Source organism: Melanotaenia boesemani, chromosome 16, assembly GCF_017639745.1.
Source record: "Melanotaenia boesemani isolate fMelBoe1 chromosome 16, fMelBoe1.pri, whole genome shotgun sequence".
Taxonomy (NCBI): Eukaryota; Metazoa; Chordata; class Actinopteri; order Atheriniformes; family Melanotaeniidae; genus Melanotaenia; species Melanotaenia boesemani.
The window spans coordinates 31,191,103-31,217,584 of record NC_055697.1 but is presented as its reverse complement, the minus strand read 5'-3'; the positions used below and the strand labels follow the sequence as shown (position 1 = coordinate 31,217,584).

Genomic DNA, 26,482 nt, shown 5'->3' with positions numbered 1-26,482 from the left:
GAAGTTTGGCAAAGTCAGAAATTCCTGAAAAGCTGTCTACAGCAGGGGTCACCAACTCTGGACCTGTTGGTCCAGGGTCCTGCAGGTTTTAGATGTTTCCCTGTTGTAACACACCGGACTCAAATGCAGAGGTTTCCTAACAATTCAAAGATCGTTAAGATCTGTACTAGTTTCTTAATTATCCATCAGTTTGAGTCGTTTCTAGGAAACACGTATTTCTCAGAAATCTTTTCTGCTGATTTGCTGTCGTTCTCATGTACTTTCAGTCATGTGTGAACATTTTTTGCAACTTCCTGAGAACATCAGATATAAATGATCAGAAACCGTTTCCTAACAACGATATTCGTGTCAGACATTAGATGTGAAGACAAAACGTCCACAGTAGAGGACTTTTTCACGTGTGGTCATCCAACATTCAAAGGTAAATATGACTTTATTTATAAATTTATTAGGCTACCAAACAGATAACAAACCTACAGAGAGACACGAACATTAATATATAAACTGAAACAAAGTGTGACTGGAGGTGCGAAGAACTCTGCAGTTTTATCAGTAATGTTAAATTTTATCTGGATTAGTTTTCTGTATTGAAGAACCCCGGCCTGCAGCTGTTATCTCTTTCCTCTTTTTAACCCAAATATTTCCACTGTGGTGTATTTTTTCAGTGTGTGTGTGTCAGCCTGTACATCAAGGTTTTATGAATAGTGCTGAGTTATGATGGAAATATGATAAACATTGTGCTGTCACTTATGTTTGTCCACACATCGTCTGTCCTACGGCAGCTTTTACAAGGAAAAATGGAAGATTCCTACATGAACACCTCAAGTGACCAAAGCTACAATCACAGCAACTTCAGCTTCAACTCAGATCATGAAAACGTCTTCGATTACAGCTATGTTGATGTAATCGTATATGTGGTGGACTGGATCATCATCGGTACTGGACTTCCTTTGACTCTAGTGGCCATCGCTGCAGTTTATTCTCTGGTGTGTATCAGATTTTTTTTTTATTTTTTAAGTATAATACAGTATTTCTCTGTCCTAGTCCTCAGAGATCCCTCCCCTGCATGTTTTAGAAGTTTCCACACTTTAACACACCAGCTTGCAGAGAACTCAAAGAGCAGCTCAGTAAATCTGAATCAGATGTGCTGGAGTTGGAACCATCTAAAGCATGCAGGGCAGGGGTCCCTGAGGACCAGGACTGAGAAACACTGGTATAATTAATGTGTTGTTAACAGTGTTGTGCATGCACAAGTTCAAAAGAACGCTTTCATGAAATGAGTTTGTTTCCACAGAACTTTGAACTGAACAAAACTTATTCGGAATAAGAATGAGAACCCATTCAGATTATTAAGGATCAAGGAATCTTTATTATCCTGTGAGGGTAATTTGTTGTACAGCAAGCAGTAAAAACAGTCAGCGCACAGTCACACAAACAACAATAAATATCTAAAATGACTATGATATATAGACATAGACTTAATATAACAGATGGACGGAGCCTCCTTGACGCCACCCGTAGGTTTCTGAAGAGATGAATTTAAGTTTATTGGACGGTTTCCAATGTCGCCGTCTTGGCAGCGTCACGTGTGTCGTCATTCCAAAATAAAAAATAAAAAATTCCAAAAATGGGCAAAGAGAGGGGGACTATGAAGGTGGGGGTGGATGATTGACACTCATCAAACTCCAATCTGCATGTAGCTAAAAGCTAACTGAGCTAACTGAGCTAACCCGGAGCTAACAGTAGCTAACTGAGCTAATGGAGGTAGGTGGACTAAAGCTAAGGCGCGCTGTTAGCTGGCTAAAAACTACGGTTGTGCTGCACTCTCCCTTCATGCCACAGATATTGGATACCTATCAATCAAAAGGGCACGCCCCTAATAATGCCGAATTTCAAGATTAAACAACATCCAAACTGATGAGTTAGAAAAAAACTTCACCCCCCTCAAAGTTGTCATGAAAGTAAACTTGACCTATTAATCCTAAAATGGATTTTTGTACCAGGCTTTAAACATGCTTATTTCTGCTGTGAATTTGGTCTTTTTAACATGGGAGTCTATGGGGATTTGCTCTGTTTTGGAGCCAGCCCCTAGTGGATGAGGAGTGAACTGCAATTTTTTGCACTTCCACATAGGTTTCACATTTTATCTACAGAGGTCGCTGCTTGCTTATAGATACAAAAAAAAAAAAAAAAAAAAAAAAGGAAAAATAGAGCTTTTTATTCAGCTTATTTAACAGGGCAATGGCTGCAGGGAAAAAAGAATATTTCTGCCCATTAGTCTTGCTTCTTGGTAGGATGTACCTGTGCCCTGATGGAAGTAGCAGGAACTCATGAGCCAAGGGGTGACTTTAAACCGTAAGGATAGTAAATCAGAACAGCCGGCTTACATCGAGTGAGGGTTGTTCTTGCAGACTATTAGATATGAGCACAATGTCCACCTCAGACTTCAGCTACAACTCCCCCCTCTGTCATCTGCACAAGTTCTCTGATGACTGCCATTGTTGGCTGAGTCAGAGGGGAGCGAGCAGGAGTACAGGAGGGGTCAGTACTGATTTTGTGAACTGGTGTGAACAAAACCATCTGCTCCTAAATACGAGCAAGACCAAGGAGTTTGTAGTTGATTTCCACAACTAAGTCCTTGGTGAATTTCAGTGAGTATGGGGTTGTACAGCTGGAGGGAAGGAAACCCACACGTTAGTTGTAGGAAACTTCTCCCGGAGAGCGAGCCAACCCACCGGTAGCAGTAGGCCCCAGGATCCCCCACAGGGTAGACGAGCTGGGGACAGGTGTCTCCTTGTCCAGGACCCAATGATTGCAGCCAAAGAGCCGCTGCCTCCCTGAAAAACACCCACCCGCCACACACTAGGGGGTGCGACAGGCGCAGCAAGTGAGCCCAAACCCACCATCGACCCAGGCTGCCCCCCAAAAGGTATCTGGCCAGACTGGCCATGCTAATAAGTCTTTGCACACCTCAAGCCAGAATATCTGTGCACCACAGAGCATACATGTAGTCATCAGGTTTGTTATCTGTGCCCTGTGGGCAGATGTTCGTTGGTACAAGACCCATCTGGAACATTATTTTTCCTGTATGTGTTATGTAAAGAATTTTATATTGTATAAGTTGTAAATTAGGATGTTTAATCATTGTGAAGGAGTTTAAACATATTTCTGACCAGATATGGTCACAAATGCAATGTTTTGTGGTAACTAGAGTCAGATTTCCATTTTAAGGACATTTTGGACATTAATTTTTACATTTTTATTTTAATTTGAGTGTGCTGAAATTAAGAAACTCTTACCCTAATATGAAGTTGCAAGATCTTACTTTACTTATAAAGTTGAACTGTTGATATTCCTGCTGATTCCATATTGTGCAGCGAGTATTTCAAATGATATAAACATTTAGTTTACAATTACATCCACCAAGTACTTTATTCCTTGGTTGCTCCAGTGAGTAAAGTTCAGCATTTTTTTGGTTTGCAGGATGTCAGGATTGTTCCAGATGGGTGCACACTTACACAGGAAGAGTGAAGACTTGGTTATTTTAAGGAATCCCCACCAGGCTGTCAGAGAGGAGCTGATATTGATGCTTTTAAAACAGTTATGCTGATATTTTGGCTAATAAATGACAAGTTTGTAATTTCCAGATTCTCACAAAGTGCTTGTTCTAGATCTGACCATGGTTCATCTAATGGGTGAGATTTGCACCATTTTGAGATTTCCTGTAACCTACTGACCCCTTTTTTATTTTATTTAACAAGGAAAAACCTCATCCAGTTTAAGAATCTCCTTTACAAACGTGTCCTAGCAAAACATAATAATGGAAGTTGGGTAGATCTAGTCCTGTGATGTTTCTAGTTTTCTGTAGTTTTTAAGCTAAAACGTGGTGGTTCTTCCAAAAAATTTAGAGATGTAAGAGTCTAATGACTTAAACAACGCAGAGGATGGTTTTATGGGTATCATGGAGAGGAGATCATTTATTTTCAGTAAAATCATTTTAATCATGGCATCTCTTGCCGTGAGTGAAATGGGAAGGGAGTTCCACCGTGTGAGATCGTCCTCCATAGATCAGTAATCTGGTGTAACCTTGTGGGTGTAAAGACACGTTTAGCACATTAAATAAAACTTGCAGACAGTAAAGGGAAAGTGGACAACCCTGTCTGGTGCCTCTCTGCAGACTGAAGCGTGGACAAGTTTGATCAGTTGTCCTCACACAGGCTTTGGTAGAGCTATATAATATTTTATCCAGTTCATAAATGATGATCTGAATTTGTGTAAAGTTGTTAATCAAAATTTCCAGTTTACACTTTTTCCTTATCTAATTAAATAATTATTGTTTCCACGTTCTTCATGGTGGAGTAGTCTGTGTGTTAGTGGAAGATTCTGTACCCTTTATGAAACCTGTTCGGTTGGGATGTATAATACAGAGGGTTGTCTTTTCTAATCGTCTAGTGTCACGGGTTGAGGGAGAGGTGAAGACCAAAATGAAGGCTGACAAAGAGGCAGACTGGTGCAGAAGTTGATGTTTTAATAACACAAACTAAACTAGACCACACAGACTAAACTAAATGAGACATGAAGATTTCAATCAATTAGAAGAGAATAAATGAAACCAAGGATTATATCTACACAGAGGTGAACTAACAAGGAACAGGTGAAGCAAATTAAACCACAAATACAAACGAACAGGAAGAAGAAAGCAAAACAGAATTCACAAGGGGGAAAACTCAATAAAATAAACAGGAAAACAGAACTTAACATGACAGGACTACAAAACCTTAAACCAAAACCCGCAGATCATGACAGAAGGAGCTTTGCTGATTGATTAGAGATCTACATGTATGGTAGCGATAGCTGGATGACAGCGTGGGGTCTTTGTGCAGCTTTAACGGGAGGCTGATGTTCATATTTGGTGGTAGTTTATTATTTTCCTTCATTTCTGATATAATCTTATGAAACGTCGGTGCCAGTGTATTCTAAAATTCTTTACAGACCCATTTGGGTCTGGAGCTTTATTACTGGGCATGTCCTGGAGGGCTTCATGGAGTTCTCCTATGAGAGGTGAATCTAAAGCCATAACCTGCTCATGATGTAATGTTGGGAGGCTGATGTTACTGAGAAATTGGTCAGTTTTGTTGTCTGGTGGGTTGATTTGTGGTGTGTATCATGGGTGCCCTGCGATGGACTGGTGACCTGTCCAGGTGTACCTGCCTCTCGCCGGTTAATTGCTGGGATAGGCTCCAGCTTCCCCGCGACCCTTCATGGACAAAGTGGTACAGATAATAAATGATCATGGGTGATGTTCCCTGATGAGTCTATAATAGTGGCTAGAGTTGTTTTTCTTTACGTATTTTTAACTGATTAGCTAAATATTTCCCAGACTTGTTAGCATGTTCAGAGTTCTCCAAGCGAAGTCTTTGCACTAGGAACTGTTTTCTAATCAGTTATTTCATTTAACTCCAGCTTAGCCTTTCTTATTCTTTTTAATATATGTTGATTTGGGAGACACCGTGAGCATCCTCTAGTGATTTAATTTTAAGTTCTAACTTTTTCTTATAAGATGAAAAACCCTCTTATTTTGCTATCTACAACTGTGCTGTTAAAAGTGAAATGTACTTTTCTATTTAAAAGGATGGCTACGCCTCTGTCTGGAGTTATAACAGGCTGACAACACGAGGAAATTGAGCTGTTCTGAGTACATCTGCTGATGTTGTAGCCAAACGTGTCTCTGCCTGTAGATCTTCTAACCTATTAAAGAGTTGTAACCTCTTTTCCCTGGAACCAGCTCCATGTACATTCCAGGTGACAAATATTAATGCGCTCATGCTTGAATTATTAGAGGTTGTGTGTGTGTACATGCGCATGTATGTAAACCTTGCTGAGTGCGTGTGTGTCCTGTCTAATTGTGTGCTGAATGTCTGTGTGTGTTGGTGTGTGTTATCTGGGTGTGTGTAGATGTACTGTCTGTGTTAAAGGTGGGATATGTTAGAAAGGCATTACAGGTGCTGTGGATGTTTACATTAAAGAAACTAGTAGTATAACAAGTTGGGGTGAAGTGAACAGAAAACGGAGATGACTAGACCTCAGCCGCCCTCCATGAGTCTCTTTTGAATTTGGAACAGAATCTTTCGTGGCTCCATGACCTCCCAGGAGAACTGGTCATTAAAGCTAAAGTCTGTTCCCTTCAGCTCTGCCGCAGAGCTTCACCTGCTCTTTCTGTTTAAAATGCTCGAACTTTGCTACGATGGGTCAACCGCTGGCAGGTTTCCTAGATCTCATCCGGATGACCCGGTGAACTGTGTTGAGATCTCTCACGCTGCATACCTGCAAGTCTGTAAAAGTTTCTCTGTTCTTCTTGTCTTCTCGGAGTCGAGTCATTCCCTCAGTGAGAGATTTTATAGACTCCTTGAGGGTGGCGTTCTCCGTAGCTCCTGTATCCATCGAAGGTAAATTCCAAAGACTCAGCACTTGGAACTGCTTGTTTTTAAACTTCGACGAGGGACAAACATGCATCTAGACCTGATGAGCACGAGTCAATAACAGAACATCTGCTGTCGCTTCTCGCTGGAGAAAACGCTCCGGGTGACTTTTCCTCTCTGGATTATGTGGAAGCTTTGGATGTTGCTGGAGTGGTCTGTTCATAACACTCATCAATAAATTCCTTCAGGTGGTCCAATTCTTCGTTTTGTTTGTGTTTGCGTTTGTGAAGGATAGATAATTGTTAAGCAAAGCAAAGATCAGCTTTCCAGTAGTTGGTATTTACTGGCACAGTTTCTATGAATGATGAAAATGTTTGATCAGTAAGTCGCCATGTTGGATTTTGTCTCACGTGATCTTGTGACATTACTGCATCACTTACAGTAGTAGCGGTTTAAAAGTTCCCCTGTTTCCATGATGGGTCCTTGACTGGTTCTTGACTGGTCCTTGACTGGTCCTTGACTGATCCTTGGCCGATCCTTCACAGGTCTGTGGGGGTAATGTAATCCCCCGCAATGACGTCGTCAGCGAGGCTCTGCCCCTAAGCAGCCCAAGTAAAAAAACAGCTGCAATCCCTCTTTTGTCCACGGGGAGGAGCAGTGATTTGATCTTGCTGCTCTCTAAACAGTTTATAATGAGCTGTGTCGCTCATTTGTTGCATTTTTGCCAACATTTAAAAAATGATTTGATTTGAAAATGGCGTCAAATAAATGTATCAAAAAAGCCGACATGTGTAGCTAATGGTGTTATGAGGCAAAGCACAACCTCCTCAAGTCGGCTAAGTGGTGAATGTCACTAGCAGCGAGCTTTCTAAACATCCCGAGGAGCGCTGCCAGCGGTCATTTGACTGCAACGTAAGTTATTCACAGTGGGGGTTGATACAGCTGCTGCATAACTGAATATTGACAAAATCATAACGTAATATCGGCAGGTAAAAATAACATAATACTGATAATGTGTAAAGCAGGGATCACAAAAGTCCGGACCCAGCCCAACCTATATTCTGAATTAGGCCTCAAAGTGCTATTATCCTAAGTAGATAAGTAAATAAATGGTTTATACTGTGAAATGAAGTGTCCCTGGATTTTATTCATAGCGATCTAGTGATAAAACGTGATAAAACGTCATACAGCTGTGTCTCAGCGGTGGGACAGCTGCCTGCCCGCTGTCTGAAGCAGGCACATGCGCAAAGGCTGGTAGGAATGACAGGAACCAGCAGCCTATCATCACACAGGGTTTGTGATCTTACAGCCAATCAGAAGCAGAGTAGGGCGGCCATTTATTACAACTCCATAGCCGTGATATACGACAGTTTGGCTGAGAAAGAGTCTCCCTGAGCGGCTCTTTGGAAGTTTAGACGTGCTAAACTGCTCGTAAATATTGATGTGTTTACTTTTCCAAACAAGTAAGCAGGTAAAACTATAGACAACAACTATATAATAAAAGTCCTAAAATACCAGGTTCAGCCGTTTAGTTTTTAATACACTATAAGCATGGTAGCGTGACTGGCGGTCATCAAAAGACCGCTGGCGACGCTTCCAGTGTTTAACACTAGAAAACCCAGAGATTTCTTATCCCTCTACCATGCCCAGAGTACAACCAAAAGGCTGCCCGGTTTGAAATTAACAATTCAATGGCCAACAATTAGCACCTTTACATTTGTAAACACAGCCATTACCTGCCGTTAGCGGTTCAAGCATACTCCTTGGGGGGAGGAGTGTGCTTGAAAAGAGCTAGGGACTGTGCTGTATAGTTTCACTCACCACAAACGGTATTTGTGCTTTTGACCATTTCTCACATTTTCATGTACCCTTTATTGAGCATTGGTCATGTGAGTTTTCATCGTCATCACACTATTGTACGCCCAGCTTGCTTTCAAGTGAGAGATTATCACGTTTCTGTTTCCACAAAGGCAAGAAGGAAAGCATAATCAAGTATTTCAAATGAGAGATAATTACATTCCTTTTGACCTGGGAACAGAAAAGCAAAATCAATTTAATGTTCCTCACTTCCTAATATGGTGCAACAAGGTTCACAGTCCTCAATGTTTTTAGTAAAAAAAAAAAAATTAAAAAACACCTTACTAACAGGGTGGAATGGAACATAACAGAGTGGAACAGAATATAACAGGGTGGAAAATATTTGTTCCCAATTCCAAATAAAAACGCTTCAATGGCCAGATGATCAGCAATGAATAAAGATATTTCTACAGTGATCCAGATTTTTTGTTTGTTGTTTTTTTTGTTTTACATTTTAGATTTTGTAAGAGATGGGTGTGTTTTAACAACAGCAGTTTTATCCGTGACTTTAATCGATCATTATTATCATTATCCAGTGTATAAAAATGTTGGTGTAAAAACGCCAAAGATAGATAAGCATGATGCTGAACTTCGTGGTCTTAGCTCCTGGTTTGGTGTGTCTTGTTCTGTTTATTATCATTCTGAAAGGTATACCAAGTTGTGGGCTGCATATATGCAAAGGCTAAATTCCTCAACATTCGCACTTGCTCCATAAAATTACCATCTCCAAGGCTCCTCCACCACCACTTTGACTATGGATTGATAAGTAAATGAGCCGCAGTTTTGTAATTGTTGCATTGTCAAAACAGTTCTGTTAGTGTTGTCACACAAAATTCAGTAGACTAGTTGGTTCCTATGCAGTGAATTTACATGTTATTACAAAAATACACAATAATAAAATAGGCAAGTGGTAAGATTAGAATAATGTTATAAGTTCTGCGCAAAGACTCCTTTTTCATTTTCCAAAACAAAACTGACATAAACAATCTTGAAAAAAATGTGCACGTAGGCTATGAGGAAAGAATGAATGCAATGAAGTAGGGACTGGTTGAATAAACACGGTTTAACTGGACGCCTAAGCGAGCGCGTTGCAGGATGGCTCCAGATTTTATTGTCAAATGGTTCCAGGTCAACCAAGTCCGAACTGCTTAGAGCAGAGTCCTGCACGGTTCCGTTTTGCTACGCATACCTGCCCTAACCCGTTAGAATGACTCCCGAACCCGACTCGTCACCAATGTATTTATTCCATTTAAATCCGAACCAGACTGATGTTTAACCCGCGACCTGAGCCATTAACGCATCATTGCCATGCTGCACCGCTTCTTTTCCATTATTATAGCCTATTGTTGTTTTTATCATTGTGTTAATCTAAAACACATAGATAGCCTATGAATGTTTATTTTAAGCTTGCTCAACATTTTTAAAACAGCTTTATATTCCTCTGACTGAACCATTTCAGAGTGAAGACTAAACCAGACCAGTGTGTTTTATTTTGCCACTGAGAGGGTATAATAGGCTACTCGGAGATTGCTGTGCTTTAACAAAATGTAATCCACCTTTCCTGGCAGCAGCTGTGTTCTCCGTTCCTGGACTACAAATCCGGCGTCTGCTGCGCAAATACCAGCGTAAAATAAACTTTCATATATTTTCTCTGTGTTGTTGTAGTATATTCAGATGATAAAACAACAATATAATAAAAAAGAAGACTTGGAAGGAGGAACCGCGGTGCAGTAGGCTATGGCACACGTTAACGTTAAAAAGCACACTGCTTGTTGTAAATACTTGGTTTATGCTTTAAGAGGTAAATATTTTGGTTAACATGTTGAAGAAATATCGTTGTTTCTTTTTTCATCTCTTGCTATGCTATTGAATTTGGCAACATTAACATGGAAATTCACTGCATTAGGACCGACTAGCCTACTGAATTTCTGGTAGCATGACAACACAAACTGGACTCGTTTGACCACTCTTACCCAATGTGCAACAATCACAAAACTGGGTCACTTGTTCAGCTGCCTCATTGCGGCTCATTTACGTATCAATCCACAGTCAAAGTGGTGGTGGAGGAGCCTAAGAGATGGTAATTTTCTGGAGCAAGTGCGAATGTTGAAGAAGGCGCATGTTCAAGTTGGGGGCTGCATACAGTACCTTTTGGAATGGTAATCAGAGCGTGTCGGGGAATAGCCCACCTGGAGGGGTGACGTAATCGGGATTCCCGGCGAGCAGGAAGTCGCAGCACAGCGAGTGTTGGATGTCCCCCCGCGATTAGACACATTGAAGTGGAAGAAATTATCTCCGATCCTGCGTGGGGCTTTTATCTGTCGCCCTGTCTTCTTATGGAGGTGAAATAAATAATATGAGAATAAAATAACCCTTCCTAGCTACCTCAAACAGATTCTGTGTTGCTTGATCCAAATCTGATTTGTCTATGTTAATAATGCTAATATTAAAAGATTAATCAGTATGATACATACATCCTATTGAGAATAGAGCTAGGGGCTGTGATCCAGTATTTGAAAGGTTTTATTAACCTACTAGCATTCATTTCTGAATAAAACAATTGGCAGCGCACAAGCATGTTACAATTTCACATTCCACGTCAAACGATGATTATGTATTAAGTTTTATGCATTTTTATGAATTGTGACTGGCCATCAGAGGTGCTTTGAGTGGTGCCTCTGCCGGTCAGTGTAAATTCAGATAAAATCTGACAGACTACGGGCGATGAGAAGTCTGTGAGAGAAGCGCCATCTTCTGGGTCTACCCTATATTACAAGGAATGGGTGGAGTTTGATTAAAACATCGACACTCCCAGGAGAAGGAGGGGGCCTCTCTGGCGGCTGGAAGTTGGAAGGCAGCTGGCTGGAACTGGAATGGAACTGGGCTGGAAGCCGGCAGGTATTCGGCTGGCTTTCAGCTTGGATGGGAACTTTTAAACCGCTACTACTGTACCAGTCTCCTGACTTACCTGACGGCTGATTTTATTATAACCGGTGGGAACTGAACTGTGAACTCGTTCATGAGAAGAATGAACTTGCACAACACTGGTTGTTCCTACAGTGTTCTGTTGTAAATGATCGACTTCAGCTCAGTGCTGAACTCATCCACACATTAGATTATTGCAGAGATAAACTTTCCACTTGTAATTTGTGGGCAGAAACACTTAGTTGGACTGAGGATCAGAAAATGTTTCAAGCTTATTTATTTACATTTATCAATGTTTTCCTGCAGGCACAAAAAGACCACGTTGCTCCAGTTTACATCATCAACCTTCTGGTTTCTGATCTGGTTCAGCTCTGCTGTATGACTGCATGGAAGGCGGGAGAGTTTCATGACATCATCATTTACGTCTACTATTATGGTCTGATGGCCAGTGCTGGATTCATGGTGTGCATCTCCCTGGAAAGGTAAGATTCAAGATTCAAGATCTTTATTGTTATTTTGCGAACATAACAAAGGATTCTCTCGGCTTCATTGTATGTAGCTGTGGAGGGTTGAATGCATTTGTGCGAGAACTATGTGGGAGTGTGTGTGTGTTTGTGTGTGTGTGTGTGTTATAAAGGGTTATAAATGTTGAACTACAGTGGGGCTATTGCTTTCACAGCTGTGGGGAAGAAGCTGTAACTGATGTATGTGTCATGTACCAGGAGATTGGACTCATAAATAATCAGAAACCCAGGGATAAGTGATGGAGTTTTATTTAACAAAATGAACTTAATAGAAATGAACTCAGGAAACTGGCGGAGATCAGAAAGTCCAAAGGTATAAAGGCTGCAGCAGGCGCTTCTGCGTTTCTCCGTCAGAGAAGTAACAGAGTCCGTGATCTAGACACAGTATCCTGTGAACAATCCAGAGGTCGGTAAAACATATACAGGGTATCTGCAGCATTAAGGGAGCCAAATTTAAGACTTTTTAAGACCTTTTTAATGCCGCTTTGATAAAATTTAAGACCTTACATTCACGAAATGTAAAGCATGGAAACACCTTACAAATAGTCCAAACACTGAGGTATAGTGAGTAACGAACATGTAAGTCCAGTTGCTTTGTTTTAGTCATTTTGTTGAGGGTTTCATCAAACATCAAAACTGCCTCTGTTGACATCGGCCATGAGGAGTTTAATGATATACGCACGTTGAATGTTGTTATTTACGTCCGGTAATCCCGCGCATGCGCACTACGCTGGAGGGCAAAAAGCTCTGCTTTCGTGATGACCAAAACATTGTAGTGTACAAGTATATCGTCATTTTGACCAAATCTGTTCACATAATGAAAACTAAAGATTTAGGTATTACTAATTTAGATCATCTTTGTGCAGATGATCGCGAAAGGTACAGTGCAAAGCTAACTGTATTTAACGAAAAGCTTACAGACCCATTTAAAATAGCTGACGATCTATGGGTTCACAGTCCTCAGAAATGACCGCCAGTTCAGTATGGCGATATCTACAACTACCTCATTAACACGCCAGGAATTTATACAGCAGGGGCGATGAAGGCATACAAGTCACTAGATGGCCATAACTTCTTTGTGTCTGGACATGTGGGGCAGATATTGTACCACAGCAATGAACACATGAACGTAGTGTGTTTCTTAAAGTGTGCCGTCATGCCATCGCAGAAGATAACCGACAAGAAACGGAAGCATCAGGTGTGGATCTGCTTGGAAAAATTAAAAGGCTACGTAGTGTCTGCCCACTGCACATGCAAAGCAGAGTAAGAATTCATATCCAGTCACATTCTCCTCATGGCTGTTATCCACTGCTTTCAGCGTTTTACATCCGCTGGAAACCTATTAAATTTGAAATGACTGTCCTTCTTTCGTCTATTTGTGCAGCCTACAGCGCTACACGTGTTAACCATACTAATTTAATAATATTTCAGGGCGAGATTTAGATTTAGCGTAACTTGCTGTCAACTTCACGTCTTCTGACAAGTGGAGGGCACCGGCTTTTTGCCCTCCAACTGGAAACTGGGTCAAAGAGCAAGTGGGCGTGACGTCACTCGTCAACGTGCCTATAGGGAGCCAAACCAAATTTCGTTATGTAGGCTGTTTTGTCTTTACCACAGGTAAAGTTTTTAGCGATTCCTGAGTCAGGAAACATAGCCTGGAAAATCTCTCCAACTCCCTCATTAGCGCTGTAGGACTGGTGTTTTGTCACGCTATGCAGACACCACAGTACCTCTGCCTGAAGGGTAGCGATGGACCCAAAGATTGCCCTGAAGTCTGTCTCTGATGCAGCAGTCGTCGCTGGGATCGGAAATGTAGCTGAAGTCTGAGGAACTGATGGAATAGCGCAGAACTGAGAAATGGCGGGCATCTGCTGGCGGGTTTTGGTAGCAGCTTCGTGCTTCTTGCTGCGCATATGCAACTCCACAGCTTTAACTCCCATCGAGCCGAGTTTAAAAATCTTCTTGCACAGTGTACAGCGGGCCTCGTAGCTGTTGCCTGGAATCGATGCTAACCATGTCCTAAATGTTGGATCATCCAGCCAGCGAACATTAAATCTGCACTTCCCCATGACTGATGCACCTGTTAGCTAATGAAGTACAAACTGCTAATGTGCCTGAAAATAGCGTCCCCCCCAACCTCTTATACAAATATACAAAACAGTAATTAGAAAGTTCTTTAGAGATTCCCAAAGTTGCCTGGGGCCAGGTCCCGGGGTGGCTGCGCTGGTGGGCTGCTGGCTCTATGGGGGTTGGGTCAAGGGGTCAAGGGGGGGTGCTTGGGGCTCGCTGTCCGCTGGTCTGTCTGGGGTGTCCCCCACGGAGCATGGTGGGTGGGTTGTGTGTGGCGTGATTGTGTGGTGGTGAGTGATTGTGGGTGCGGCACGGGGGAGGGTGTGAGTGTGGGGTTATATGGGGTGCAGATTGGAGTAGGTGGGGAGTGGGGAGAGGGGGCCGATAGCACCCTGGTTCCCGGGGTGTGCGGCTGGAACATCGGGGTGTGTGCTGGCCTACGCCGGGTGGCTGTCTGGGGGGGCCTGGTCCTCCTAGGCATGTTGCGGGCCCTCTGCCTTTGGGGGACGGGGCGGCCGCCTCTGGGCTCCTGGGGCCCTGGGCCCTCCGCTTGGGCTGCCCTGGGTGGCCGGTCCCTGGCGGGGCCGGCAGCTGCTGATCTTGGCCCACTGGGGCCTGTGCCCGGGACCGTGGGGGGCTCTTGCTGGGGCTCTCCTCTGCCGCCCTTCGGGTGGGGCTGGAGTCGTCTTTGTGGTGGGGTGGCATGGGTTGGTGCTCCGGGTCTGCTGCTGAGGGCCCGGCACAGGCCCTGGTCTGCCTCTGGCCTCCGTGGAGGCGAGGTCGCATTTGCATGATCTCACTCACCACTCTTCATCACTGATCACTCCTTGTTTCTCATGCTCTGCATGCTGACACAGTCACTGAGTTGTCTAGTGGGTTTTTAATACTAAGCGATAATGGGCGGTTGCGCAAGATGGCGACCGGTGCAGACATGTGAGCGCGATGCTCTGATACATTAATGAGTATCTGATTAAGATTTGAAGAGGCCAACGTATTAAGCAGCTGTTTAAACAGCTCAACGCCCACCAAACAAGATAGAAAACTTTTTAAGAACTCCTTGAAGACTCCAACGATTGGATATTAGTCTCCGACACGTGAGACAACGAGCTAGCTTAAGTAGCTAACATCAACACTACACACGTGAGTCGAAATGTCTAAGAGAGACGCAAAAAAGATCCCAAAAGAAAGTTTAGTGATGGATATGGATCCAGAAGAGGGCTTCCTCGGCTTATGTACCCCTCTTCCCGTGACTCCAAGCAAAAGCCCAAACCCGAAGAAACTGTGCGGAGAAAAAAAGGAGATGGACACGGTTTCTAACGCTGATATCCTCCAAGCCATATGTGAGTTAAAGCAGAGTTTCTCCATCTTTGAGCAGAAGTTGCAACAAAACACTACAGACATTAAAGAAGTAAAAGAAGTGATGAAAGGACTCAGCTTTCAAACTAAAGAAACAGAGGAAAAAGTGATAAAACTGGATAAAAGGGTGGACGAACTGAAAGAAAAAACCGAAGAAGGGGAAAGATACAGCAGAAGATGGAATTTGCGGCTCATCAACCTCCCAGAAAAGGAAACCGAAGATGTGAGGCAAGAAGTTTTCAAAATATTGAGCCAAATTACGCCAGATGAAAAAAACAAGCTGGGTTTCCTGGTCGATATGGTGCACAGAGTAGGACGCCCGAGGGAAGACAACAAACCGCGTCCAGTGATCATCCAGTTCAACATGCGGACCTTCAGGACCAAGATCTGGAGAGAGTCGCGCAACGCCGACATCCTGAAGAGGATGAACCTCCGAATGGCCGAAGACCTAACCCGCTCCGAGAAAGAATGCAGAAACAAACTGTGGCCTTTGGTGGAACAAGCACGCAAGGAGGGAAAAAAAACCAGATGGCAAGGGCCGACGGTCTTCATCGACGGAGTGAAATTCACAGCGTAAGAATCAAGTGCTGCAGACTATGATACTTAAGGTTAAATATGAAAAAAAAAAAAAATAAATAAATAAATAAATAAAGAAGGTGCACTACAAGCACTGTTAGGGTCTCAAACAGTTTCATCTCATGTACTTGATACTCATAATGTTCAGAGTAATTTCTAACCTTCCTTTAAAGTAGAGAGCTTCCATAAGCTCTTTTCTTGTGGTTTTCTCGTTATTGTTGTTCTTAGTCAGGCGGCATCTAGTTTTGTTTTTGTTTTACCTTTCCATGGCAGCTAATAATTTCATCAACCTTAAAATTCTCTCTCTCAATGTCAATGGTATACGAAATATAGCCAAAAGAAAGGCAATCTTTCTGTTTTGTAGAAGATCTAACGCTGATATTTTCTTTTTACAAGAGACACATTCCTGTGAAGATGACCGTAAATTCTGGAAAAGTCAATGGGGTGACCAACTTTATTTAAGTCATGCTTCTAACAATTCTGCTGGAGTAGCAATTCTGTTTAATAAATTTAAAGGAGATATTTTAGAAACTCACTCATCGGAAGAAGGTAGATGGATAATTTTAGTGCTGAAGGTAAACAATATCATTTTGATAGTAAATAACAATTATGGTCATAATAATAATGCTCTAGCAAAACATATGTTTGTCCAACTGACTGTAAACCTCATCAAGCTCAAAGAGAAATATAAAGAGGCTCATTTAATTATCGGTGGAGACCTAAATGATACAGCTGATGATTTAATGGACAGATTGCCAGCAAGAATGCCCTCTAGTTCAAGATTTAATGTAATTTCATATTTAAGTGAGCATCTTAATGTTATAGATGCATGGCGTTATATTCATCCTTATCAAAAAGAATACACATGGAGTAATGCTAGTGGCTCCTTACAATCTCGAATAGATGTGTGGTTAATATCCTCTTATGCTACGCAATATGTCTCTGACATAACACATACTTATGCCCCCTTCTCAGATCACAAAATGATAGTTATTTCCTTTATTAATCCTTTAGAAAAAAAAGCAACACTACGTGGTTATTGGAAATTAAACTGTAACTTACTGAAAAATGAAGCCTTTTGTAACTCTGTCAAAGCACTTGCTGGGAATATCTTCAATGGGAAAGAATTAAGCAATATACAAAAATGGGAATTCTTTAAATTTAAAATAAGAGAATCAGCCATTAGACACAGTAAAGAAATGAAGAAACGTAGCAATCTTGAAGAAACTGGAATCATGAAAGAATTAAATATCCTAGTAAATAAAGGTTCCCTTACTCTAGAGGAAGAAACTAAACTGATAAAATTGAAAGATGATTTAGATAAACTATATACTAATATGACTAAAGGAGCTTTTATTCGCTCTAGAGCTAAATGGTTAGAGGAAGGTGAGAAAAATACTAGCTATTTTTTTGCCTTGGAGAAAAGGAACTATAAGAAGAATAATATCACTTCTCTAAAAATAGATAACTCTGTAACCTCTAACCCAATTGAACTAGCTAACCACACTTTTCAGTTTTATTCTGATCTATACAGTTCTAAGTATAATTCAATAAAAAGTGAAGAATTCATTAATAATGTTAAAAGATTTACTCCCCAGATATCTAACAAATTTAAATTGGATTGCGAAAAAATTATCTCTAAAGCTGAAATTCTTGAAGCTGTACACAAAATGAAAAAAGGTAAATCTCCAGGAATAGATGGGTTACCGGTTGAATTTTACCAGTACTTTTGGGATATAATTGAAACCCCCCTGTTTGAGATGTTAAAAGAATGTATAAATACTGAAGAAATGACCACAACCATGAAACAAGGCATAATAACCTTGCTCCCCAAGCCAGACAAAGACCACCTTCTACTGGATAACTGGAGACCAATAACATTGCTCAATGTTGACTATAAAATACTCTCACTAATTTTCGCCAGGCGTCTAAGAAAAGGTTTAAATGAAATCATAAATGACACTCAAAACGGATTTATGAATGACCGCCATATAAGCTGTAACATTAGATTCATCCTTGATTTAATAGATTACTCCGAATATGTTCATTCAGATGCTTTAATGGTATTTTTGGACTTCTATAAGGCATTTGATAGTGTAGAACATCAATTTTTATTTCAATCTCTCCAAACCTTTGGCTTCGGGGAAAACTTTGTAGCATATATTAGAATGCTCTACAAAGACATCAATAGTTGTGTAATGTTATCCCCAAATACTACCAAAAGATTTCCAATCCGTAGATCTGTTCGTCAAGGCTGCCCCTGCTCTCCTTTTCTCTTTCTTATAGTTGCCGAATTACTCTCAATACAAATTCGACAGAGCAATGCCTTTAGAGGTTTAAAGATATTTGACAGAGAGGTGAGGATAACTCAACTGGCAGATGACACAGTGTTGTTTTTGGAAAACAAACATCAAATAGAGACAACACTTAGGTTATTAGACACCTTCTCTATTGCATCAGGATTGAGACTCAACTTAACAAAATGTGAAATCCTGTGTCTCTACAATACAAATGAAACAATGATTTGTAAAATACCAGTTAAAAAATGTGTGAAGTATCTAGGAATTCATATTTCAAAAAATCTTACTGAACGTCAAGAAAAAAATTTTAAGCCTAAACTACAAAAAACCAAAAATATATTTAATATGTGGCTTCAAAGAGATTTGTCCCTGTTTGGAAGAGTTCTTCTAAGCAAGGCTGAAGGTATCTCCAGATTTGTATATCCTACTCTCTCTTTATATGTTCAACAATCCATCTGTAAAGAAATAAACAGCACCCTGATTAATTTCATCTGGAAAAACAGATGTCATTATCTAAAAAAAGAAATCTTGGCAGCACCAAGATGTGATGGCGGCATGGAGTTGTTGGACTATATGGATATGAACCACACTTTCAAGACAAAATGGATAAAGGAATACTTGAAAAACCCAGACTCTCTTTGGTACTTTATACCTCAGAACATTTTTGATAGAGTTGGTGGGTTGAACTTTCTCCTAAACTGCGATTATGATATTTCAAAGTTACCATTAAAATTATCCAAATTTCACCAACAAGCTATGTCAGCAGCCAAATTATGCTTTAATCATAATTTCTCTCCGCACAAGACCATTATCTGGAACAACGAATTCATAACTAGAGGAAACAAATCACTATTTCTGAAACATTGGATTGACAAAGGAATAATCTACCTAAATGATTTACAAAATGATGATGGTGAAATTTTTAGTTATGAAGAGTTTCTGAGATCTAAAGTCTTTCCGGTTACTTATAAAGAATTTCAAACAGTGATTAAAGCTATTCCCAGTGGCATTCTCCAATTAATGAAAGGGCATTATGAAAAGCAAGAAACAGAAAGGGATGAATTCACCTTCCTTATCAATGGTCGAAACATTACGAGTCATCATTGCAATAATAAACATATAAGAAGTCTATTTCTCAGGAAAAGAAAAATTACACCCAGAGGAAAATTTATATGGTCCTCCTCTTTCTCTGATATTAACTGGAAAGCAACTTGGCTCCTTCCACATAAATTTGCTATCTCTAACAAAATAAAAGAACTCCAATTCAAGATTATACATAACATCTATCCTACCAACTCTTTTCTAACAAGGTTTATTAACACTGATGTGAAATGTGTATTTTGTAATGGTGAAGTAGAAACAATTATGCATCTGTTTTATGAATGTTATTTTTCAAAGTTATTATGGAAAAAAATTGAAACTTACATTGCATCACTTTGCAACATATCTATTAATCTTACAGCCAAAGACATACTTTTACTCTATAACAACAAAGATAAAAAAATACAACACTTTACTAACTTAATCTGTCTAATTGCAAAATTCCACATACATAAAATGAAATTTTCCAAAGGTCGACCTTTCTTTTCTGTATTTAAAAATGATTTCCAAAGCTACATTGAATGCATAAAAAAAATTGACAACAAAAAATGTATACACACAGTTAACATAATCCAAGAATTTATTGGAGAATTGTAATAGTTATGCCTCCTTCTCCTTTAAGTTATTTGTATTACTTTAAGTTTATTGCCATTTGCTATGTATTTCAGTTATATATGCACTTTCTTTGTAACATTCTGCTCTGATTACTTAATGTTTATTTATGTCACATCTCTTATATATATTACCTTTATTTTAAGATGCCATGTTCAATTTACAATATCTTTAATAACTATGATTGTATATTGAAAGAATTCAATAAAGAATTTAAAAAAAAAAAAAAAAAAAAAAAAAAAAAAAAAAAAAAAAAAAAAAATACTAAGCGATAATTATAAAAAAAATTTTTTTGTATTTTTCCTGTGAGTTAGTATCTGGTCGCTGTTATGTCTTTTTGATTTGATTTGGTTATTATTTAAAAACTCTTAATGACTGGCAGCCCTGTTTTTTTTTTTTTTTTTGTTGTTGTTTGTTTTTTTCTGTGTGTGTGTTTCTGCTTTTGTAAAAGTTGTAGGAAATTTTCTGGTGTGTTCATGTACAGGTGTAACAGTTTGTTGTCTGGTGATGGTGTGGATTGAAGGGTCGTTTCATTCTGTCTGTGATCTTTTTGTCTCCTTTCTTCTTTCCCTTTTGCTCTTTTTGCTATTTTCCATCTTTTTCTGTCCCCTCCGCTCAGGTCCAGCAAGATTACATAGATTCAGTGATTCAAAGTAAATAAATAAATAAATTAATCACATTATCAAGAGGAGCCTTACCCATAGGCCTCCCCTTGGCAGAGCAAATTTGTTCAGCACGATATAGCAACCAGATTATCATTTTGCTGCTATGATGCTGGACAGGAGAAGTTAAAAAAAAAAAAAAAAAAAAAAAAAAAAGAGATTCCCAAATAAAATATATATAAGTTCTGTTTATTTGATGTGAGCCATTTTTTAAGACCTTGGGACTCTGGATTTAAGGATTACTTGTCATTTTGTAATGATATTTAAGGCCTTAATTTTGAAAAATCTCATTTAAGACTTTTTAAGACTTTTTAAGGATCCGCGGATACCCTGATATAATCCGATAATTAACCAAGGCAGAATTACCAGTAAGGGAGCAGGCAGAGGCAGAAGTCCAGGTTCAGAAATACAGGGTCAACGGCGGACAGGCAGGCAGACAAGGCTGAGTAACACTAAGGGAGCGAGCGGCGGCGAATATCCAGGTAACGAAATACAGAGTCGGCAACGGGCAGGCAGACAGACAGGTAATACTGGGAAACAGACTGGGAACAGAGGCTGGATACATGCAGGGTGAAACCGAGACGATCTGGCCCGGGTGAGTTGTCACTGGCAGGTATATAAAGGGCTTGGCACAGGTGGAGAGCATCAGCAATCAGTGAGTGTGGAGAGGAGGTGCATTCAGGACAGCTGGGAAAACCGGGCGCCGTACCACTGAGCATGACAGTATGTTTATACTACAACACTAAAGGGCTGTTCCCAAGACCATGTCTGAAGCCAGTTACCAAAGTGGATAGGTTTGAGTCCTCTACCATCTGCGGTACTGTGCACACAGCGTAAACGCACCACTAGAGGAAAAGACGTCAATGTAACGAACATGCAGCGATTCCCAATCCACCCTTCCTCAAGTTTTTTATGCTTTGTACTTCAGAGTTTTTGAAGAAGAAGCTCGACTTCTTCATTAGTCTAAAGAAATGTTTCTCTTTTGCCTCGCAGTGAATCCTCAGCTATCTTCTCTTCTCTGCTTCCAGTGTGTACTTCCTGCAACATGCAGTAAGCCTTTATCTGTGCATGTGTTGTTTTGCTCCTGCTACTCTTTAGCGCCCCCCCACAGCCTTGTAGTATGTACTACAGCAGTGTTGTGGGGATGTTGAAAACTTTCTCCTAGTTTTTGCCACCATTTTCACACCTGAACCGGCTTTGGTGCCATGTGGACAGCCTGAGACAGTAAAAAGTTGTGTTGCGTTCTGGCCTCTTGTCTGTGTAGCAGACGTGCGCATCGAGCCTCCACGGACCTATGCAGCGCCCATGGCGGTGCTGCTGTAACCAACCTTATGCAGACGCTACGCGAAAATTACACACACATGTGTGTGTCGTTGCAAAGTTTCACTGCCCACTAGAGGCCTGGCATGTGCACATCGTTTGTGGTCCTCTTTGTGTTTTTCCTGCACATAGTTTTCATTCTGCTGGTGTGTAAATGCTTTTTTATTTTTTCAGAAACACTAAATAAAATTATTTCTGTGGTACGTGAAAACAGTGTTGTGTAAACAGGACCTGAGTCTTTTTGTGGTGGTTTTAATGTTCCTGCACCACTTTCCTGATGGAAGTCCGCAAACTTCACCACCATGTTGGTGGGGGGATGGTGGAGCAGTGTTGGGTGAAGAGGGTGGGGAGGGCAGGGCTGAGCACACAACCCTGCAGCATTCCAGCGTTGAGGATCAGTGGTGAAGATGTTGACTTCCCTATCTTCACCACCTGAGGCCTGTTGGTGAGGAAGTCTCTGATCCAGGTGCAGAGTGATGCTGACAGACCCAGATGTGGAGTTTCAGGGCCAGCACACCCGGGAGAACGGTGTTAAAGGAGAACGAGATTTATTGTAGTAGGTTTGTCTTCTACCCTCATTACACCAGGTTTCTGTTCCTGATTACCTCACATCCCCCCTGTTTGTTCATTAGTTCTCAGAGTAAATTATCCTCATCTCCTGTGTTCAACCACGAGTTAATAGTTTGTTTTTATCAGTTTCAGGCAGTCAGTATGTTCATCCTGTTTATTTACTAAGTTTAGTTTTTCCTAGTTTAAGTTTAGTGCCTTTGGGGTCCTTCCTCACAAATGGTGATGCTATTTTTTCATGGAACATTAAACTATAATATTTCTGATGCTCTTCATCAGCTGTGTATCTGTGTCCATGTTTCATTGCAGGTATTTGATGATCACTCAGCCGCTGTGGTACAGATTCAGACGAAACATCAAGACGTCTGTGGCTGTTTGTGTCGTGGTCTGGATCCTGCCTCTTGTTTATGTTCTCCCTCTTTATTTCAATGTTGATTTTCAGCTCAGAGAAGCCATATATGCAGTCTACTTCCTCCTCCCCTTCCCCCTGTTCATCTTCTGCCTGGTTGGGACCATTAAAGCCCTGTCTGCAGCTCGCAGTGTCCCTGCTGATGAAAAACGAAGAATTGTGGCCATTCTGGTTGTGTTGCTGCTGATTTACACACTGCTGTTCCTGCCCAGTATTATGTGGTCCCTGGCAGAAGAAGCTAGAAATAACCAGATTTTTGACGTCACATCTTTTACCTTACTTTATATCAGTCCTCTTACAGACCTGATGTTGTACATTTTCATCAGGAAAGGAGTCGTAGACAAGCTTTTGGCCTCTTTGTCTTGTTGTAAAATGTCAAGCGATCAGCAGATGATCAGCATGAGTAATGACATGTCAGCTTCATATAGTCAGACTATGTAGATTTTACAACTTTAATTCCAAAAAAAGTTGGGATGTTGTATAAAATGTAAATAAATTAACAGAATGCAATGGTTTGTGAATCTTATACACTTGCATTTGGAGCATTTCAGAGAAGCAGAGACTCTCAGATGTAAAAATGGACACAGGTTCACCAATCTGAGACAAACTGCATCAAACAGTTGTGGAACAATTTCAGAAAAATTTTCCTCAGTGGAACATTGTGAAGACTTTGAAGATCCCACAATCTACAGAGTATAATATCAAAAGATTCTGAGAATCAGGAGGAATCTCTGTTCACAAAGGGGTAAGACCAACGGTCAAACATGGGTGCTGGTGATCTTCGGATCCTCAGGCAGCACTGCATTAAAAACAGACATGATTCTCTACTGGAAACCACTGCATGGTCTCAGGAAAACTTTCTGGGTACACAATTCAAGTTTGTTTCAAGGTGCTTCAATTCGATCATTAAACAATGATTAGAAATTTTAATGCATCTTTTTACCCATTCAGACATTTCTCACTCTGCAGCAACTTCGTACTTTCATCTGTTCAGTATCCATTAATTCAAGTAACCAAACAAACTTATATCCACGTCTTTTTATTTATGTCAAACCAAAAATAAATCCAACAAATATCCAACATAAATTTCATATTATGTTTATATTTTTACATGGAATCTAAAGGAAAAATGTGTTAGCATTGTCAGAGTAGCTAGCCTTGCTTAATGTGCATTCATAGCACAGAAAACTGCAAATGATCCATCAATCAATGTGCCTGCGCCACGCCACAGAGGACCAGGTCCCTCGTATTTGTCAGAACTGCTGCAGCAGCATGCTCCAGCCACGGCTCTGAGGTCTTCTACCAGCTCCTTCTGAAGGTCTCGTCTTCTAGGCTCAAATCAAAATCAGAATCAGAATCAGAATACTTTATTAATCCCTTTGGAATTCCTCAGGGAAATTTGTGTTTCCAGTACAACCCGTCCAAGACTAGACAATAACAACATATAACACAAACAGGATCAGGGGTGACAAAGTTTTTTTTGTTGCTACTACAAAGTTATGGAACAGTTTTCCATTTCACATTAGAGCTGCCCAATCTGTTTGTGGTTTTAAATCCTTACTCATGACCCACTTTGCACTGGCTTTCGAACATAGCTGAGCTTGACATTTGCTTGTTTTTACTTTTTATTCCAGTTTTATGTCATTTGTTTTTTAAGATTTTCTATGGTTTATTGTTTTACTGTGTAGTGCTTTATGTCATAGTTTTTTTTTTTTTTATTGTTCATCCCTCTGGGTAACTGGAGTTGCAGTAAAAGTACTAAAAAAAAAAACAAAAAAAAACGTGAATGTGAACATGAATTCAGCACCATTGACTGCTCAGAAATTGTGTTGGCATACAGTGGACTGTGAAGCTACAAGTTAGTTTAGTGCATTATATTGCATAATAACTGTACATTGCTCAAGTGCATCTCTTGAACGACTGAACTTGAGGGGTTAAAAACTCAGATGAAGTGTGTAGAACTGTACTTATAATACATTTTTGTCTGTTAAACTGTTTGCAAGTGTGATTGTAGTGTTGTTAAAAAATGTATTGCAATTTGTATTCTCCCAAATTGCATGAAATTGAACATGTAATGATTAACTCTGAAATTACTATTGCTAAATAAAATATTATATATTATTGTAGCTTATCTACCTACAGGAAACAGCTATGCTGTTTTGATAAGTCGTTGCTATATGGAGGACCAAAATGGACAAAATTATAAATAAATAAATAAATATAAATATGTCTCAATTATCAAATTGATTTGTCAGTAAATTATTAAAAAAAATCAAACGTTTTTTCCATTAAGAAACCTATGAAACATGACACAAATTTATATTTCTTTTGCCATTTTCAACCTGTTTTGTTTGCATTCCAGATGAGGTGATGGTTTCTGCACCATCTCACAAACTGACCAGTTCTCTGTACTCAGCTTCTTCTCCATCACTGACACTCCTCCACAGCTGCACAGTAATCTGAGTATTTCTGTGGATGACAGGACTCAGAGTTGTACTGGAAGTCTGAAATGTACACTGTGAAGAAGAAAGGGTACAGTCCCTCGTGGTGCTCCTGTACAGCTGACCACCATCTCAGACAAACAACCTTTCAGTCGCACAAACTGTGGTCTGTTTGTTAGGTAGTCATAAATCCAGGTGGTGGTAGTGGAGGTTCCACCTGGAATTTATGGAGCTTCTCACTTAAGAAAGCAACTGAATTATATTAAAATTACTTTAGAAACCAAAGAACATGATCCTCAAAGTGCTGCCTGATTGGTCCAGATGAGAATGGGCTCTCTGAAGCAGGTAGTTGAAGGCATCTTCAACCCTAAAAATATTACAATAAGCAAACTGTAATGGGTCCTAAGAGATGTTGACCTGCTTACTGAGATGTGCCAATAACAGTCTGCAGGACTTTCATGATGAGACCTTTTAGGGCAACTGGTCTGTAGTCATCTGGTTCAGGTGGTTGGGATTTTTTTAGGTACTGGAACAAGACAGGACGTTTCCACAGCACAGGAACTATTTTCTATCTCAGGCTGGTGAAGAATCCAACATATTTTTTCTGAGCAGGTTTTCAGAATTCTGCAGCTAAAACAATGTAGACCTGCAGGCTTGTTCCGGTTCACTTTCTCCAGTTGCTACTTCACATTAGCATGTGGTTGTCTGATTGTTAGTTGGATATTTTTATTTATTTATTAATTTTAATTAATGGAACCAGTAGAAATTAAGACATTTTTTTTCCTTCTCATTGTCACCCCCACACAACAAAATGAAAATATAAAAGCAGCTCTTTAATGATTAACATCACCTCAAATAAGAAAGAAAAACAGTGCCATCTCTGGTAAACACTGTCCAATATTTTGATTATGCATTTTTTCCATTTTTTTGCATTTTCACTGACTTCAGCTCACATGCTAGCAACTGGATATCAATACACTGACTGTTATCAATGCACAGCATGAATGATTCATCAAAGAAACCCAAGGTAATATTATCCAATTAAGTTAGAAAAAGAAAGAGAAAAAAAGACAGAACGAGAGATAAACCAAGAGTTGACAATGGACTGACTTTTACTGGCTGGAGAGTTCAGAGAAGAGACAGGACGCAAAAAGATGCTGAATTAGCCGTCGTTAGGGGAGAAAATCTGCTAGAGTTCAGTAGAGGGGCTTTAAGATGTCTTTCGCCTCTTGTGGTTAAGCACCTCCTGCATCTCCTTCATCTTCTGAGTTTATTTGCTCAGAAGGTCAGCTTCGTTTAGAGTGTTGTGAATGTTCAACTGAACTCGGATACAGATCTGAGGG

The 26,482-nt window shown here is 40.2% G+C and overlaps 1 protein-coding gene and 1 long non-coding RNA gene across 2 annotated transcripts; both read left to right on the top strand.

Annotated features, from left to right (window-relative positions):
* The first annotated feature begins 213 nt into the window (after positions 1-213).
* LOC121655958 (G-protein coupled receptor 4-like) lies at positions 214-24,876 on the top strand. Its single transcript, XM_042010908.1, has 4 exons — positions 214-421; positions 783-986; positions 11,508-11,683; positions 22,599-24,876. Exons 2-4 carry the CDS (start codon positions 798-800, stop codon positions 23,137-23,139), a joined length of 906 nt encoding a protein of 301 aa, XP_041866842.1. The 5' UTR covers positions 214-421; positions 783-797; the 3' UTR covers positions 23,140-24,876.
* Positions 12,622-13,293, top strand: LOC121655987. The gene is made up of 2 exons (XR_006013347.1): positions 12,622-12,988; positions 13,210-13,293. It is a non-coding gene; the product is annotated as an uncharacterized LOC121655987 (long non-coding RNA).
* Positions 24,877-26,482: the final 1,606 nt, after the last annotated feature.